The sequence below is a fragment of the Festucalex cinctus genome, chromosome 5 (assembly GCF_051991245.1).
Source record: "Festucalex cinctus isolate MCC-2025b chromosome 5, RoL_Fcin_1.0, whole genome shotgun sequence".
Taxonomy (NCBI): Eukaryota; Metazoa; Chordata; class Actinopteri; order Syngnathiformes; family Syngnathidae; genus Festucalex; species Festucalex cinctus.
This window is the reverse complement of record NC_135415.1, coordinates 21,143,147-21,161,664: the sequence shown is the minus strand read 5'-3', so window position 1 is coordinate 21,161,664 and position 18,518 is coordinate 21,143,147. Positions and strand designations below refer to the sequence as shown.

General features: G+C 39.4%; 1 protein-coding gene and 1 long non-coding RNA gene across 4 annotated transcripts in view; one reads left to right on the top strand and one right to left on the bottom strand.

The window, feature by feature from the left end:
* LOC144018525 (uncharacterized) overlaps window positions 1–10,197 on the top strand; it is a 35,700-nt gene extending 25,503 nt beyond the window's left edge. Inside the window, exon 5 of the long non-coding RNA XR_013283457.1 lies at window positions 8,578–10,197. This is a non-coding gene — a long non-coding RNA (uncharacterized LOC144018525). The remainder of the gene's footprint in view (window positions 1–8,577) is intronic.
* Window positions 72–18,518, bottom strand: part of sema6a (sema domain, transmembrane domain (TM), and cytoplasmic domain, (semaphorin) 6A) — a 132,404-nt gene continuing 113,957 nt past the window's right edge. For all 3 annotated transcript variants that reach the window (XM_077520741.1, XM_077520742.1, XM_077520743.1), the window contains one exon: window positions 72–3,468. In XM_077520741.1, the coding sequence (XP_077376867.1) occupies window positions 2,339–3,468 (1,130 nt within the window). In that variant the 3' untranslated portion in view covers window positions 72–2,338. The remainder of the gene's footprint in view (window positions 3,469–18,518) is intronic.

Genomic DNA, 18,518 nt, shown 5'->3' with positions numbered 1-18,518 from the left:
ACATAAAATGTTGAGCACAAAAAAGCACCTTGTTCAGAGAAAGAAAGAAAAAAAGTCAAGGACTTCATGACAAGAATTTTATTTTCTTTTTTTCTCCTTTTGAAATTACATTTTGCATTAAATTAAAGTGTTTTTTTTGTATTTTTTTTTAAATTCCTTTACAACATACATTAAGCTGTGAATCAGATGTTAAGGAGGTGGAGAGAACAGGGCAAAAAACATGTGACGTCACAATATTTTACAAGCTCACAAAGGTCACGTTTATCGTCTGGTCGCTTCGCACACGCGAGTTATCGATGGATGGGTGAGAGACGACAAGGCACACGCACACCAGAGAACCTCACTGGCCACTGCAGCCTTACACACTTGCACCCAATTAGATCTCAAATAGATTCAAACATTTACACAGAATGTGCACATTAGAACATATTCTGCGTGTGACCATTTTTGACTTGATGGTTCATGTCAGGGGGGCAACAGGAACCTGAAAAGCTGTAGAATGCCGCACTCGGGAAAATGGGAAGTTGGAAACTTAAGACAAGACCCAAAACTTGATTGTGACCTTTATCTTTGTGTATTAGACTTGATATTACCTGTCCTCATGACGGTATCCCAGCAGATTTTGGGACAGCCAATCGTAAGTTATTTGGTCAAAATTATTTTTAAATGTTAAGAAAACAAATCAGTGACTAGCTTAGTCTTTGGCCACCTTTTAATCCAAATCCCCAGCAGCCTCGAATGCAGCTTTGCAGCTAGATCCAAGTCCTGATTTTCTCAAGTGGTTTGAAACAAAGTTGGCTTACCTCCACTGAGAGATTAAAAAATAAAACGTTCATCTATCTACACATACAACACTAAAGGAGTGCTTTGTTGATTTAAGTGTGGGGACGTGTCCTCAAAAATGAAAGGTAACATTAATTAACGCTGGACTACAGTCGCCTTACAAAATTGGGTGTTTTATTATTATTAGTTCACGTTTTTTATTTTTTATTTTTTTTTTATCGTGTCTTCACAGGAACCAGCCTGTTTAATGCGACGCAAGAAGCCGAGAAGAACCTTTCGGTGTCTATTCCAGTTAGCTAACGCTATGCTAACCGCTAGCAGCGCACTCGCGTAGCAAACATTTCAGTCAATGGGTCGCGCCGCCGCCTTCCTTTGACCACAAAAAGTACAATTGTAGAAAACACAAAAATGGAAAAACACTCGACAACAATGACGTCTCGGTGGACGCACAAAAGAAAAACTCGCTCATGGCACAGTCGACAACATAAATGTGTGCGGTTGTGTATGCGTGTGCGTGTACATGTTTAGGGGAGAAGTATTACAACGATAACACCTACATTCTTTAATTGCATTTTTATCAAATCAGGGAAACATGATGTAAGAAAGAACAAAAAGTAAAAACACTAGAAGTTAACAACTATCGAAGAAAACATTGTCACTACGTTAGGGTGTAAGGCACAAATTTACATGTGGGGAGGGTTAAAAAAAGAAAAAAAAAAAGAACGTTTTTCTCGCTCACCGGTGGTGGTGTTTCTTTATATGATGTGAATGTGGCCAATCAGGAGCGACGTTACTGATTCACACCTACACATACGTAAAAAAACAAAACAAAAAACAAAACAATTCTGATTGGAGGAGTAAAAAGGGGGAAATATTCCTTTTAAATTAGAATGGTCTGTGACAGTAAAAGTCCATTGTGGCACACTGTAAATAAATATCTTCTCCTCCTCACTGTAAGTCATTAAGAACAAAAATCTACTGGCTCCAGTTTAATGACTTTAAATATGTGATGGTTGTTTTTTTTTTTTAAATCACACTTGATTAATTCATATTAAAAAGATCTCTCTGCCCTCTCTCTTTGTTGAGCCTAAAAAGTCTTGTTTCTCTTCAAAAGCACTTCTTAAAAAATAAATACAACAAGCTATTAGTATTAACAGTCAAGTGTTGTTCAGTGAAACGGGACGATTCTTCCGGCGCAGGCCCATCCGGGCGGCGACTTGATTGCGGTAACACTTGGAGGCTTTTCACAGTATTCCGACAGGCAGCTGACTCGTCATTTCAGTCTCCGGGTCCGCTGGCCCTTAATGTACTGTACACCCAAAAACCCCACCTGGCCCACCTGAATCCATGTTGTCCTTGTAGAGATCAAGAAAGCCTCCACTTCTCCATGCTACACAGATCAAATCATTGGGGTCTTTTTTTCCCCCCCTCTTGGATGTTATTTACACGTTCGTATAAAAGAAAGTGTTTTCTTAAAAAAACTGTGTTGCATTACCAACTGTACTGTACAGCCAAAGAAACAAGTGATCACATAGTCCGTGGGGTTTTCATCAGACTATGTGCAACCGTCGCTAGACTTCACCTTTGTGGACAGCGACACAACGGCCGGTTTGGGGGGGACATCGGGTTTGAGGTGCCTGCCGCCTCCGCGGGGCAGCGAACCGTACGAGCTCATGGACGGCTGCCGCGCCAGCGATATGCCCTGCGCTGTCATTTGTATGGAGTCCACCCGCTGGGGCGCGGGCGGCGGCGTCTCCACGCGGTTGAAGCTCTGGTGCCTCGCCAAATGGGAGGAGTTGGACGAGTTGGTGTTGTGCTTCTTCAGGCCGGACGCACCCGAGGCGGAGGACGACGAGCCTTTGCGCAGGCCGTAGACGGATGAGTGCACCTCGAGGCGTTTGCCCATCTGCGGCACCGCCGGGGGGACGGTGAGGGACGCCTCCCGTTGGGGCACACGGGGCGGGAGCACCCCGTCCGGGTCCACCATGGTGAGGTTGTGGTGGGGGTTCTTGACCGTCTTGTACTCCAAGGTGGCGCCCTGGTCGTCCATGAAGCCCATGGCGAGGTCGCTGGGGTGCGGCTGCTCCACGTACTCGTGCAGGTGAGGGGGGAGCTGGTGCTGGTGCTGCGGCAGGGGCAACACGACCACGCTGGGGATGTGTCCCGGCGACGCCCTCAGGGGCAGGTCTGAGATGACGGGGGAGCCGATGGGCGGCATGTCCTTGGTGCAAGCGTTGATGAGGTTCTGGTTCCGCTCCCACTCGCGGCTCCCCCGGCTGGGCTTGCGGCGGGGCTGCATGGGGGTGGACTCGGGCGTTGGCAGGGCGGTGAGGTCCAGGTGGTGCTGGTCGGCTTTGATGAGCATCTTCCCGTTGGCCGTCAGGCGCCCGTTGTGCATCAAAGGCGTGAGGATGGCCTCGGGTCGGCCGTCTTTGGCCTGCGTCTCGAACAGGCCCGTCAGTTTGGTCACGCTGTTCATGGAGCCCCGGCGCGAGTGCAAGTGGTGGTTGTCCTTGTCCTTGCGGCCGGGCAGGTCCAAGTCTCGCCGGCGGTGGTCGCAAACGCAGTACACGATAATGCCGGAAAAGATGGCGCCCATGGCGAACGCCAGGATGACGGCGATGGCCAAAAGGGTGACGGGAACCAGCTGGTCGCGACCCTTCTGGTAGCTCTCGCGGATCACACCTGCAGAGAGAGGACGGCCACGCGGTGAGGTTCAACTTCAACACAAGAAACGACAACTATAAACCGCTAAACAATCTTCTTTACCTGCCGGTTGAATATAGTCAACCGGTAAACAATATCAATTACCTGCTGGTTGAGTATTCACACTTGTGACTAATGCCAAACTGTGGCAAGATTTTTACTTTCTGGACTTGGATTTGACACCTCTGGACCCTAAACTGGTCAAAAGCCAATCACAAACAACGACTGACACTCACATTCACACCTTCAGACAATTTAGAGTCTTTAACTCATTTGCTTCCACAAATCTATAAACACGTTCTAGTTTAAATATTGCCATTGTCCCCAAAACACATTTATACATTTAAAAAAATATTTTTTTTTTATACTAGAACATACAAAAGGCTTTATTGCAGCTTCTGACCTGAAGAGATCGCTTAAAGCAATGGCAGTTATTACAATAACGGCCAGCAAGTGGCAACAAGCAACTCTTTTCCCCAGTGTTTTCAACAAATTTAAATAATGATGAAACTTAGCTATATTCTAATGCTAACTGCTGCAAAATGGAAACACACACAAATATGCTCTTTTTTGAGAAGTTTAGCTACATCAACCAAGACCTTAGACTGAGGTCTCAGAGTGTAAAATATCTAAACTTGCCCAACTCCTACCCTGTTGCCATTTTCTTCCTCATAAGCAATCTCTCACGAGTGCTGCTATCACAGCTATGCAACTAGCATCCTTTTATCAGTGAAGTTGTGTACAAGCTTGAAATTGACAAACAACCCTCCTCCACTCCTCCCCCTTTGAAAAACATAAGTGACGTGTCTCTACGTCAGTGGCAGTCAACGTTTGGATTCCAGTTGAGCTCCACAAACGTCAATAGCAGTGAATGGGTTAAGTCACACAGGAAAAGGCTCAGAGGCACTTGTGCAGTTTGCTTGAGGAAGAAGATCTTCGTTTGAGCAAGGAGCTAACGGCCAAATGAGCTTCACTCATCAACAGTTGGGGGTCACTAAACAGAAGACTTCAAAATATAACAAATCATTGTGTCTTCATTTCCCCCATTGTCAGTTAAAGAAGTTGAAAGAATTTTTTCTAAGGAAAAAAAAAAAGGGTTGCAGGTCATTATGTATATAATTGGACTAACATCCCAAAAGGACAGAAAATGATACTGAATTAAAAAAACTAAAAAAAAGATTAGCGGTTTCATAACAAACGTGCAAATGAAAAATGTTTTATCCTATCATGAGTAAACACCTTCTCAGATTGCTTTCGGCAGCCACATTCAATATTCCCCCTCAAATCCAATCTCAGTGTGTTTTGTTGAGCCTGATTCACATTTCAAATCCCAGATAATAATAATAAAAAAAAAACATCTGCCAAAATGAAAAATGATATGAATGGGAATAAAGAAAGGCCGAAATGTACCAGAAGGCTTTTTTCTTCTTGGATGCAAATGGCTGACATTTCATAAAGCTGCCATCCAATCTGATCAATCTGAGAGAATTCATTAAGAAAAAAGCTGATCAGACGCCAAAGCAAACGAGCTGTGTCATCACACACGGGGGGCCAGTGGAAAGCAGACATCAACTTGCCCCAACACAGACGGTGGTGGGAAGTAATGAAGTGCAAAATACTTCAGAACTGTACTAAACGATATTTTTCAGGCATTTGTACTTTTCTTGAGGATATATTTTTCTGACAAAGTTGGAATAGAATTGTGCGAAACAAACGGCCAATTAATAAGAATTAAAAAAAAAAAGACTAAAATCTGTGCAAACAATTAAAATAATAAAGGGATAAATTAAAGGCAAAACATTTGACTGAATAACAAAAAAAAAAACTGTGACAGTGTTTGACTATTTTTACATTGTTATAATAAGTTAGTTTCACATTTTTTAGTCAGTTCACAACATTAGCAAATCTATGGAAACACGCTGTTATGATAGCAAGATCAAAAAATACTAAGCTAGCACTTGGTTTAGCCAAACAAAAAATGCACACCCACTAGCAGAACGTGCTTTCCACGTTGCATTTCCTAGGAGGAAATACAAAATTATTTTCTTGGAGTTGTCTGATTTTGACAACTTTCAAATTATTTTTCAACATTTTTTTTTCTAATTTGCGCCGTAGTTAACTCATTCAAACCCAAAAATGTGTTAAATGCATTTTTTAACACTTTGTCTTTCATTCCCAAAAACGTATTTATATGTTTTGTTGTTTTTTATGCAAGAGCATGCAGAAGGCTTTGATACAGCTTCTGGTATGAAGAGGTGGCTTAAAGCAATAATTATTACAAAAAACGACCAGCATGTGGCAGCAGAGTATAAGAGATCAGCCAGGATCATGTTGCAATAAGCTCTTTTTGTGAATGTCAATGAATATTGATGAAACATAACTGTATTCTAATGCTAATTGCTGCAAAATGGAAACAGATACAAATATATATTTTTTTCCCTGATGAAAGAAGAGATGCTAATCTTTCTTTTGGTAGGTTCCATGTTTTTATAGCAATAGAACATTATATTTTATGGGCCTTGCAAAATCAGTCAAAATCCAGTAAAAGACCAAAGGGGTTGCTTCACTGAATGAGTTAATATAAATGAAAAATGGTCAGCTTTAACTAGAAAAAAAATATCAATTGACTAAATTCACACAAAAAAAAGAGATACAAGTTCATCTAAAAATAAATTAGAATGTATTCCTAATTGCTTTATTAAAAATTGAGTTGATCACCAAAAAAAAAAAATAATAAAAATCCTCACTGAGAATTTAGTGAATCTGTACTATAGCTGTAGTTTGGCTTTTTGAACGTTATTTCACGCTGCATTCATCTTAAACACAGTATGCTCAGCGGTCATATTTATTGTGCGTTCACACATGACCTGTGCTGCACACGTGTCTTTTAGCATTGACACACTGTCAAGTAGGTGGGTTTCATCTCATCTCACACGCACACACAAACACACTTGCCTACCTCAGTGTGTCAGCATTACGTGACACACTTATGAGTGACACTTTCCAAAGTAAAATGGCTTCCAGAAGAAAGAATTCATGCAGTAAAACATCTTGTGACAATGAACTCAACTAGAAAGGTTAGAGGCCAAAGATTGTTTTTTTCTTTGCCTTAATGCATAAAGAGTGCATCTAACCCCGAGTTATAACCGACATTATTATTTTTTATTGTAGCCTAAGTTTTTGGAATCTAACCCAGCAGGGTGTAGTAGCTGCGTTTGATCACCAAACACCCTTGGAGCACATCTCCCGTGTCTTTTGAGCAAAACAGCAGGATCATCTGCGCTCGTGGACTTGAAATCCACTTAACCAACATCCGTAATCCTCCCTCGCTGCTCTCAGTCCAGACACGGGACCCCCGAGCCCACTTTGTGATGTGAATTAAAGTGTTACACTGGAAGATGTATGAGGATGCGATGGTAAACACGGACGTGACTTCTCTTTTTAACGGGGTGACGGTGACGTGCGGCTCGGTTATATTTCACCGGGAGCTTAACTAAACATTTTAGCCAGACAAAAAAAGTGGACGCGCCCGGCTGAGGAGATAGCGTGCGTGGCGTTATCTTAGGTGGAGAACAAAGCCGAGCATCGACCCCGACGACTCGGGGCTAACATCTGCTTCCCATCTCAAGTGGCTGACAATCTGAAGATGACCAAAAAAATAAAAAATAAAAATACTTTTTCTGCTTCACTTTAATTTTGTTTACTTGGATTTTTTTTTTTCACTTTCTCCTGCTTGTCAACTTCACACGTCGTCACCTTTTGCAGAAAATAGAGAAGTCACATCACCAATTTCAAAAAGATAATGTTTCATCATTCTGTATCCTGTGAGGAGATTGCAAGCTAAACAATAGATTTGTTTGTTTAGATGCTAGTTGTTAGCTCAGGGGTGTCAAACTCATACTAGTTCAGGGGCCGCATGGAAGAAAATATATTAGTAAGTGGGCCGGATCGGTAAAATAATGGTATATAACTTTTACTTAACAATTGCCGTCAATTATACGCAGCTTTTTGCGATTTTTGGGCCAGCCCTAAATTACAGAGCTCAACTGTAATCTATTGTTTAAAAAAATAACACGAATGCAAATGAAACGCGGCAACACTTTGCCTGAATGAGGTCCGGACATGTTAAATCTACCTGTTTTGCATATAATCCTCTCATGTTCTGAAAATGTTTGCTGAATGTGACTGGGTTCATCTCTCTTTGTCCATTTTTCCCGACAGGGAGACCAACGTTCATTGGGGGTCAGAGGTCAACGAGTCAATCTGGTCGAACGTTTAATTGAAGAAGGCCGACTGTGGCGCTTTGTTGTGGTTTTTGGGGAGGTTAATGCCCTGTTTAACCTTCACTGCATGCCTCTTCCTGTCTGACTTTTTTTTTTTTTTTTTTTTGTGCGCGTAAAACTAAATCCTTTCATTCTCTCTTGTGCACTTTCATGGATCACATGACACTCGCTCGCACACTTCCTGAGAAGGAAAAACTTTGAAAACCCCCGGCTTTCATTTGACAAATTGTTTCCCGTCATCAAAGAGAACAGAGGACACTGAAGCCATTTTAAATGCTGCTTGTGTTCCCGGCCTCTTTGGGAATATTGACAATTTTCAAAAAACCTTGAGTGGTATACAGATACTCAGATGTGTTTGTTCTAGTTTTATAGCTAATATGTCGGAAAACACAGAGGAAGAAGAAAGAGCGGTGGCTAGGCTAACTATTAGCTTATCTGTTCGTTTGTTAAATACATTATTAGAACCCGAGCAGCCAAACAGAAAAGATAGAAAAGGAGGGGGAAGTTCAAATTTGTCCCATTTGTCAGTATGTGTGTACCCCACTTATCATAACCTTGAAAATATGTGCCTAAAATTCCTTGCTTCAGTCATGATTTATAATCTTGGCCTTCTCCATCCAGCCGGCCTGTTTGATAAGATTTAGATTCCACGTGCCCTCCAGATTGAGCATCCCCACATTCCACATGCATAACTCCAGATCCTCTGATACATATTCCTCGCAGTCAAAACCAGTCTCGGCTACTTGCAGAAGCGCCTTAGTGGGTGTTCAAACACATATTCACTCTGCTACTTTTATCCCGTCAGGCGCTGCTCCGGCTGACTTAAAGCCACAAAGCTGGTCTTTGTGTCGACGATGGGAAAACGCTCAAAGGTGGAGAAGCATCACAGCGGGTTGATGGGGACGCCACAAACTTCTTAGCACCGCAAACTCTCAAAGACATTGTCGGGGGAAGAAAAATGAATACAGAGATTTATCCATACAAAACGTGTCACCATAACAGTAGACCTTGATGCTCTGAAGAAAGAGCTCATTATATATATATAAAAAAAAGAACATTATGACTGAAATACTGACAAATGTTGCTATTTAAAACAAGGGTATCAAATAAAGTATTTTGTTTTGGCTTAAGGGCTTCCCTCACATTTGAACTGTCATGTGTAAGCCACTGTGACGAATGAATACGGAGAGTGCTAAGTTAAAAAAGAAAAAAAAAGAAAAATAATTAACATAACTTTAAAGTGGCAGTCTTTATCTGGTTTTATCTTTGTTTTAAATGCCATTGTAAATACAAATGGCCACCACTTAATATCTGGCAATAAAGGCTGTATCAATTTACGTGTCTTTTGTATACTGCACATTTCCTTTGTAGGTATCATTGGAATTACAATCTATTTTTAAAAATATTTATTTAGCCTATAGCCTAGTTCGGGGGTCGGCAACCCGCGGCTCTTTCAACAATTTGGGTTGCCGACCCCTGGCCTAGTTCAAATGTTTTTACAGTTTTGTTTTCAATGTAAAATAATGCACCAGAATAAACAGCATTCAACAGTTGGATTGACATGTCTTGAATTTTAATGATGCTACATGCTAACGGAAACATGTTTGTGTTTTGTTTGTTTAGTTATGTAGCCACCTAACCTAGCAAAATTAGCAATATTTCTGAGTTGCCCCCCAACACCCGTCAATGTTTTTACCAAACAACAAAACAGAAATGTAGATTGTTTAAAAAATAACAAACAGAATCCACACAAGTCGGTTAGCATGCTTAGCGGTCCTGTTAGCCACACATAGCAACATACATAAGCACACAGCTCAAGTTAGCTCGCCAGCAAAACTAGTCAAGTGTCTTGGCACATTAAAAAAAAACAACAACAAAAAAACATCGATCATTTTCGTGACTCACAAAACAATAAACAATAAAATTTACATTAATGATAGTGCTACTTCAACATGAGAGGTGTTCTGGCTGGTTGTCCAGTATTTGGTGTAGCAATGGTAACAACATAAACACTGTTCTTCTTCAACGAGCCAGTATGCCATTCAAATGCTTTTCACATTTTGATACTTTGAAATTACAACATATTGTTTCTATAATAATCCAATTAAAGCTTATGCGTGCGCATTGCTGTGGCACTCACAGTAATGTTGTTACTCAAAATGAAAGACGATACAAGGACGGCACACTAATGAGACGCTTATCATTATAATTGAAGGCCTGCTCTTTTAATTGCGCTGCTCTGTTCTTAACATCAACTCACTAACCTATTCATGTCTGTACATGCATCATGTTGTTTTCAATGATCACGCTGACAGTCTGCACTGATTAGTATCACAGTTTGTATTAGTGTTTTGTTTGTTGATATTCGGAGGCGCCGTATACATCCATTTGTCTAGTCACAAACAACTTCTAAATGTTAAGAATAAATACTTTTCTTGAAGACAGTGTATGCTTTGTATGTACTCTTGCTAGTGTTCAAGTGTGCGCATCATGCTCAACAGATGGTGACGCATATCGGCAGCAATCTTTAATGGCGAAATACAAAACAGCCCGAAAAGAGAACAAAAGTATTTGAGGCAGAAGGCGTAAGCAAAACATACAAATGGTAATGTAAGCTGCGAAAATTAGCCGCCTCGAAGGGAACAATGAGCTAATCAGGGGGAGGAAATTGCTGCTTGCGTCAGTGGAGGAAATGCGTAACGTCGGGAAAAAAATATCAAGGCTACTGTTTCTGCTATGAGTCACGAATGAGACCCCGATTATCCACCTGCTGCTACCAGCACACACACATGCGCGGCTCGCTGAGCTTTTGACCATTAAGAAGCACTCCAGATCTATTGGGCAAGATTGGAGAGTAATAATGACAGGACTGGGACTATCTACAGCAGCGGTCATTTTCCTATTGTCGCTAAGTCATGACCCACATATTGCTCAAAAATAGCCTTTGAAAACATGTGAACAGTACAGTAAATTTTGTAGAGTAAATTTTACTCAGAACAAAGTCTATCTGGTCCCACTCTAAACAGAGTAAAATTTACACTTGGAAGAGAGTAAAATATTCAGAGTAAATTTTACTCAAAGTATTTCAGTGTGTACGAGAATTAGAAATCACATGTAAAAAAAAAACCTAATCAAGATTTTTCACTCAGAAATTCCAAGTAAATTTTGCAAGAAAAGATTTTGACAAAGTTTTACTGGTTTATTAAATAATTAAAATAAAATTCACTCAAGGGTTGAGGAACAAACCCATAATTTCAGGTTGGGAGACCAATCTACTCCCTGGGCCATTCCAATCCGATTGTGAGTTAGTATATTGCTTGTGTCATCTGGAATCTTTGTACTAAAAACAAGGTTTTTGGTCTCCTTTTGGATATTAGCAGTGGGCGTGGCATCACTCAGGTGGTAGAGTGGCAGTCTCCCAAGCTGAAGTTCATTCTTCAACCCTTGTGTAACATTTTTTTAATTAATAAAATGCACTCAAAATATTTCCTTCTAAAATTTACTTAGAATTTCTGGGTGAAAAAAAAATTACTGAATGCGTGCACAGGATGTTGTTCTATACACTCACAAAAGGTTAAACTTTGCAATACAGAGAGAACTTATTAAAACCTTTTTAAAGGAGGCGGGGCTTGGTGGCACGTGTCTGAGTGTGAGCTGTGGCCGACAGCAGCTCCTGTGTGTGTTCTCGTTCTTTCATTCTGAGAATAACTTACACATGAATCCGTTTTTTAAAAGAGTTAAAACAAAAAACAAGGTTTATATAGGTTAGTTTAATGATAGTTTTTAATATTTTACTTTTTTTTTCCAGGGTGAAGAATGTACAAGGAGTGTAAAGGCCTTTTTGTGTTTTTGTATGTTTGAACACATTCAAACAAGAGTGTAGTGCACTTTTTCAAGGAGAAAAATAAGAATGCAAAAAAGAAATTTGTGAAGCTTTGTGAAAATTTTAATAAATATTTTTAAACATGAAGCCAATTAAATTCACTTTTTCCTATTTAATGTTATTTGCAGTATTCATATTTCAAATGATTTTTTTCAATTCATGTATGTACTGTATTTCTAAAGTCAATCAAAATGAAGAACCACTTATTTTTAATCTCTATAAATGCTACACTTCAATCGTTGTTGAAATAATCTTAAACTACATTTCGATCTGTCCAATATTGATTCGTTCTTAGAATATTTGCGATCTTATCTGTGTATGAATCTGCGGTTTGCTGAGGGTTAAATCAGCGGGCTGGCGGCGCATCATAAGAAAGTCTGACAGCATTTTGGGGGTCATTACTGGCGCCTAACCTTCAAGATTGACACCCGAAGCAGCCACGCCGAGATGCTCGGCTTCGGCATAAGTGAAAAAATAAATAAGACATCACATCTCAATGTGAGCGAGGTCATACTCTCGCCAACAGCTGTCAGCAGGCTGCATTTAATGTCAAGTCGTGATGTTTTAATGAATGACTGTAACGTTGGTCTAAAGGCTGAGCAGGATTGGCAATATGCTGTGTTGGACGATTATGTGCCGTATATGACCCTCAAGACAAGGCTGGCAGTCAATTTGAAAGTCATATGAAAGGGATACTTCACTTATTTAGGCCATTATAGCAATAAAAAGTTATTTTGTGTGTAATTAATTTGATACTTTCATTATTTTTCAAGTACAATTAGTACCTTTAAAAACAAAAATGGCACCACAAGGGCTCAGGTAACCAATCACAGCTCACCTGTTTTCGAGGTTTGGTCATGTGACAATCACAAGCTGAGCTGTGATTGGTTACCTCAGCCCTTGTGATGTCATTTTCAGTCGACAGCAAGTTGCAATATGAAGTCATGTTGATGGTGGTGTTATTGTGGGAATGGTGAAGAGTAATGGAGCCATTTAAAAAAAACAAAACAGCTAAAACTGAGCATTTCTCATTCAATTTGAATTTCTTGAATGAAAAATATGCATTTTTAAGAAATTTACTATTATTATTAGTTCCTATTTATTAAACTCTCACAGTATGCATTTTCTCAATTTTTATGAATTCCTAGTGGTTATCTGAAACTCTTGTGAAAAAAAATGTTGATCAATGCTGTTGCTTTAGTAAAATCACAAAAATGCTTCTAGGCCATACAAATCAATCAAATAAAAAGCAGTAAGCCAAATGATATATTCTTACTAACCTATAGTGATGCATAATTGCAGTAAACATTTGCAATAAAACATTTCTAGGCCATAAATATACAACAATTAAATGAAAAGTACATTGATAATTGGGTGTACTTTCTTGTGCCGCATGACAACGTATTCGTTCTTACTCCAGTATAAGGAGAATATTTCATCACAATTTAAAGAAATTAATAAAATGTGTATCCCTTACTACTACTATTGTCTGCTTTCAAACCTGTATGGTGAAATAAACTCAGTTCACCTCACAAAAGAAGCAGTTTGGCAGACAGATGTTCAAAAAAGAGGCTTCAAGCTGTTCAATGTCACTCCCAGTTAAAAAGCTTATAACTGCAGCAACATATATAGATGGCAATAAATAAAACTCACATATTCTTTATCCTGCTGTAAAAAAAAAAAAGAAGAGACAAATATTTCTCTAGATTACTGAGTTGAGTCACTTAGAGTAGTTGAGTTCTGCGCATGGCTGCATGACTGTTGCCTGGTGACCAAGTTGAGCACACCAGAAGGAGCCGCAATTAATAAATCATGACATCTGTTTAATTATGTCATTACCGTATGCTTTATAAAGTACAATATTATAAAGGGATATATTCGCCCTCAAAAGCATATTGCAAAAAATTTTGCTTCAGGAACGGATTAATGACATTTCCATTCATTTCAATGGGGAGAGATGATTTAAGATATGAGGGCTTTGAGATACAAGTATGGGCACGGAACACAAATTCTCAAGGAACCACTGTAGCTGTAAATGCAATGGATATCTATATTATTGTTATTATTATTATTATTATTATTATTATTATTATTATTATTATTATTATTATCACAAAACTGTTCTTAGATTAATACACACATCTTGTCTCGACTCACTGTTCCAAACAAAGCATGGCTATCTTTTCCTTTCCGAACCTTGCGCTAACTTCCTGGACCTCAATTTCTTCTTTTCACTTCTCATTTGTTGATTTTGTGTTGTTGATATCACCTCTCGGATGTCGTTTCCTTGTGCCTCACCTTTGCATGATTGTCCTTCTTGTTAAATAAATCCTTATCATGCATGTTGCTTTTCCTGCGCTCGCTTATTTCCCATGTCTCCTGCCCCTGTCGTCCCGCTGACCCCCCCGCCCCCCCCGTCCGTCTCCCGTGGATAGCTGCTGTAATGAAGCCATAAATTGGAGCAACACAGCGGCGGCTACAGGTCGGGGCTAGGGAAGGTGGATGAGGAGGAGGGGGGGGGGGGGGGGGCTGACAGGAAGAGAGACGGCAGAAAAGGGAAGAGAGCCAAAAAGGGGGGATTCATTTAGACAAGAGAAGAGATATGAGTCTTGTTGGAGAGGAGACAGTCTACCAGGGGTGGAGCAGGAATGAATGAGGAGGGATTAGGGTGAGGGTTGGTGGTGTAGGTTATCCATAAATTGGTTGCGGAATCACTTTTAAAAAAAGGTACAGCCTTGGAACATGCCATCCCTGATGTTGGGAGGGGTCACAGTGGCAGGAGATGGCGAGGTGTTCGGAGCAGGGTGGGCGTGGTTAGAGGCAAGGAGGGTCTTGTGACAGACAGACAAAGCGCTAATGTACTGTGAAAAAAAACGCCACCTGGAGACGGCAAGGGCCCCCACCGACTGAAGCGGCAGATAAAGACGCCGCCGGCTCGTTAATACGCCTCACTTTGCGGCGCCTGTTTAATTACTGTGGCGGCTTTGGCCTAATAATAATATTCATTAGGAGATAAGATCCTGCAACGTCTTTGCTGCAAATGGAAAAAGGAGTTGGGGGATTAATTTCTTTTAAAGCGCCAAATTATCTTGAGAACGGCTCCCGATAGGAACTGATACATTTGACTGGAAAACTTTGCACCGTTATGCACTCACATTATTATGCACTCATATGCCACAACATTAGGGACACAATTTACTTCTCCTCATTTGGGTGATCTGGAGCATATATATATATATATATATATATATATATATATATATATATATATATATATATTATTAGGCCGAATAATTGAAACGCTGAATGTGCTGCTCTTGCACAATGTAATAAGATTCATTACAATACACACACACCTCAGCAAATTACCTCCACAATAATGGTAAATATGTTGAAAGTTTATTGATCCAGAAGGAAATTGTGCTGCATTTATTAGCATCTTTTCAAGTTATTGTAGCATATTGTAATACTTTAGAACTTGATACTTGTAGTTCTAAAATTGAAACTGATGTTATTTGCTGTATTTTAAATATTTTTGTAATATTATGACATTACTGTTCTGTTTAGAATGGACAGACTAGATGGACTAGTGAGTAGCACATTTCTGAGGTTGAGGGTTCGAATTCGAACTAGATCCTTCCTCTGAGGAGTTTGCATTTTCTCCCAGTGCTTGCCCCCCAAAAATCTTAACATTAATATATTCAGCCCCACTAGTCTCAATATGTTATTCTGATTAATATTGTGTTAGTGTAATATGAGTTAAGCAGCAAAATCCAGCAGTTTTTATCAATATCTGAAGACGGTCATTTTGCCACTTACTCTCTAGTGAAGATTTGCTCAGGCCTCAGATAACAACCAATTACAGCTCAGCTTCAGAAAAAAGGTGAGCTGTGATTGGTCATTGCCTGAGCCCCGAGCAACTGTGATGTCATCTTCATTTGACAGCAAGTGGTAAAATGGCCGCCCCCTGAGAAAGATTAAAACTGCTGGATTATGCTTCATAACTCATATTCCACAAATGTAATATTAACTCATTCACTCCCAACCCCATTAGCTCCCGGCTGTTTTACTAAATTTTGACAAATTTTGCAAGGCCCACCAGACTATGTTCTATTGCTATGAAAACATGGAACCTACCAAAACAAAGATTAGAGTCAGGAAAAAAAAAGTATATTTATATCTGTTTCTGTTTTGCAGCAATTATAATTAGAATATAGCTAAGTTTCATCATTATTCACATTCCTGGTGAAAACGAGTAGGGAAAAGAGGTTTTTGCAACATGGCCTGGTTGATCTCTTATACTCTGCTGCCACCTGCTGGCCGGTTTTGTAATAACTACCATTGCTTCAACCATTCTCTTCAGTTCCGAGGTTGCATCAAAGCCTTCTGTATGCTCTAGCATAAAACAACATTAAAAAAAAAACAAAAAACAAAAAAAACGTATAAATACGTCTTTGGGAGCGAATGAGTTAATCAGAATGTCATGTTTAGACTAGTGAGAAATGTTTAAGGTTGACTTCCCCTTTAAGTTACCTATAAGGATATACAGTAATTGTGTCAATCAAACCTGAGCATTATTATTCATCTTTTGCATGAGATCTGAGCTTGTGCAAGTGTACCTAATATAGTGGCCAGTGAGTGTCATGTTTCCCCCCATTATTTCTGCTGCAGCAGCCTGCTTGATGTCTCTTTTTCAGACACACTGAAAAGTTTCTTTCCTCGCCTCGACGGGAGTTTTTGGAGAGTTGGCTGAAGTTTTTCACAGTACAGCTGTTAGCTGAAGGGCAACAGGAAAGAAGAGAAGACAGGATGGGCAGGACGGGAAATGAACGCTGTTGACTGCGGTGCTCAATTTGCCATGCTGAGGCGCGCTAAGCTGCACTGGGGCAAAACGGCGCGTAATACCATCAAAGCAATCAAAGCTGGAAAAAGTCAAATACGTATAAATAGTGGAAAAAGTAACAGCAACAAAAGATGTGACTTGAAGCCATGCAAACAGATCCAGACTTGCTCACGGAAAAGCAACTCAAACAAAGATCACTGCAGCGGAGTGTCTTGCGGAGAAAGAAAATATTCAAGAGCTGGAATCAAACAGAGCAAAAAAAGTGCTGTATTCAATGAGAATCAAAAATGAATCACACAAAACATAAAAGAGCAGGAAGCTTGTTTGGAAAGGTGAAGCCCCGAGTGTCATTACCTGAGCATGCTTGACTGGAGCATCTCTTTATATTCTCCTCCCACTAAACCAAAGCTATAAGCAATTACCATGTAACGTGCGACTCTTAAATGCCCGTCTCCAGTGACACACCTGCTCAGGTAAGAACAATGTGATGCTGACTGATTGCATGCTGTCTGAGGTCTGCTTGGATCTACTTGCTCGCTGCTTCCAGCTGACATCCTGCTCCAATAATAAAGATTTGTTGATGGGGGACAATTTCAGTGAGTTTGTATTTATTTTTTTTTAAAAAACAAAACAAAAAAAAAAACATCTCTATTATGGAAGCATATTGCATTCACTTGAAAAAAAAATCCTATATTTCTGACAAATTTTTGGGGGGAGTTTTTTTTTGTTTTTTGTTTTTTAATTTTGTTTTTTTTTGTTTTTTTTTCTGTTTTACTGAATTTTTTTTCTGTCATTAAAAAAATCCTGAAAAACGGGGTTGGGGGGTATTCATTAAAACAGGAGGAAAATTTACTAAAAAAAAATATTCAGAAAAACACGGGTTGGGGGAACTATTAAACAAACAAAACAAAAAAACTCGGTTTTATTACAGAAGAGTATTGCATTCACTTGAAAAATAATCCTATTTTTCTGACTAATTTTGGGGGAGAGTTTTTGTTATGTTTTGTTTTATAATTTTGTGTTTTTTTTCTGATTATTTTTTTTCTGTATTACTGATTTTTTTATTTATTTTTTTTTTTTTTTACTGTGATTAAAAAAAATCCCGAAAAACGGGGTTGGAGGGTATTCATTAAAACAGGAGGAAAATTTATTTAAAAAAACAAAAAACAAATAAAAAAACAGGGGTTGGGGGGAATTATTAAAAAAACAAAACAAAGAAGAAATTACTCAAAAAAAAACAAAAAAAAACAAAAAAACAAGCTGGTGGTCAGCTTTTAAAACATTTTTTCCACTGTTTTTCTGATTTATTTTATTTTTTTCTGTTTTTCTGAGTAATTTTTCCTCCTGTTTTTCGGAATAATTTTCCCCCCTGTTTTTCGGAATAATATGCAGTGAAACAGAAAAAAAAACGAACGAAAAAAAATGCAGACAAAAAAACAAAAAACAAAGCTCCCCCAAAAAATTTGTCAGAATTTTTTATTTTTTATTTTTTTTAAACTGAACGCAATCCGCTTCAGTACAATTTTTCGTTACTGAATATATATATGTATACATATATATATATATATATATATATATATATATATATATATATATATATATATATATATATATATATAGTTTTTTTTTCTTTTTCTATTAAGTTTCATTAACTCTAATAACCTTGCACAGATCAGCCTGACTTGCGGCATCTCTTTTTTCTCATCCTCTCACTCACCGTCTAGCGAGGCGTCCTTGAGGTGACGCAGCGTCAGGCGGGTGGAAATGGCGTTCAATGTCACGTCACTAAGACCCAGACGACGCTCCAGCAGGAAATAAATACATCGTCCTGGTTATTACGTCTCTTGTGGGACACTAAGAGTCTGGGGATGATAAATCTGATCCCACGGGGCGAATGCGTGACTGTTTGTGTGTGTGCATCCTAATGAGCGTTGAATGTGTGTTTGTTTGTTTTTTCGGGTGAAGTCATTTGTCTGCTCGAGAGAAAGCGATCTGTACACCTCGTCAGCTGGAAGCAGCC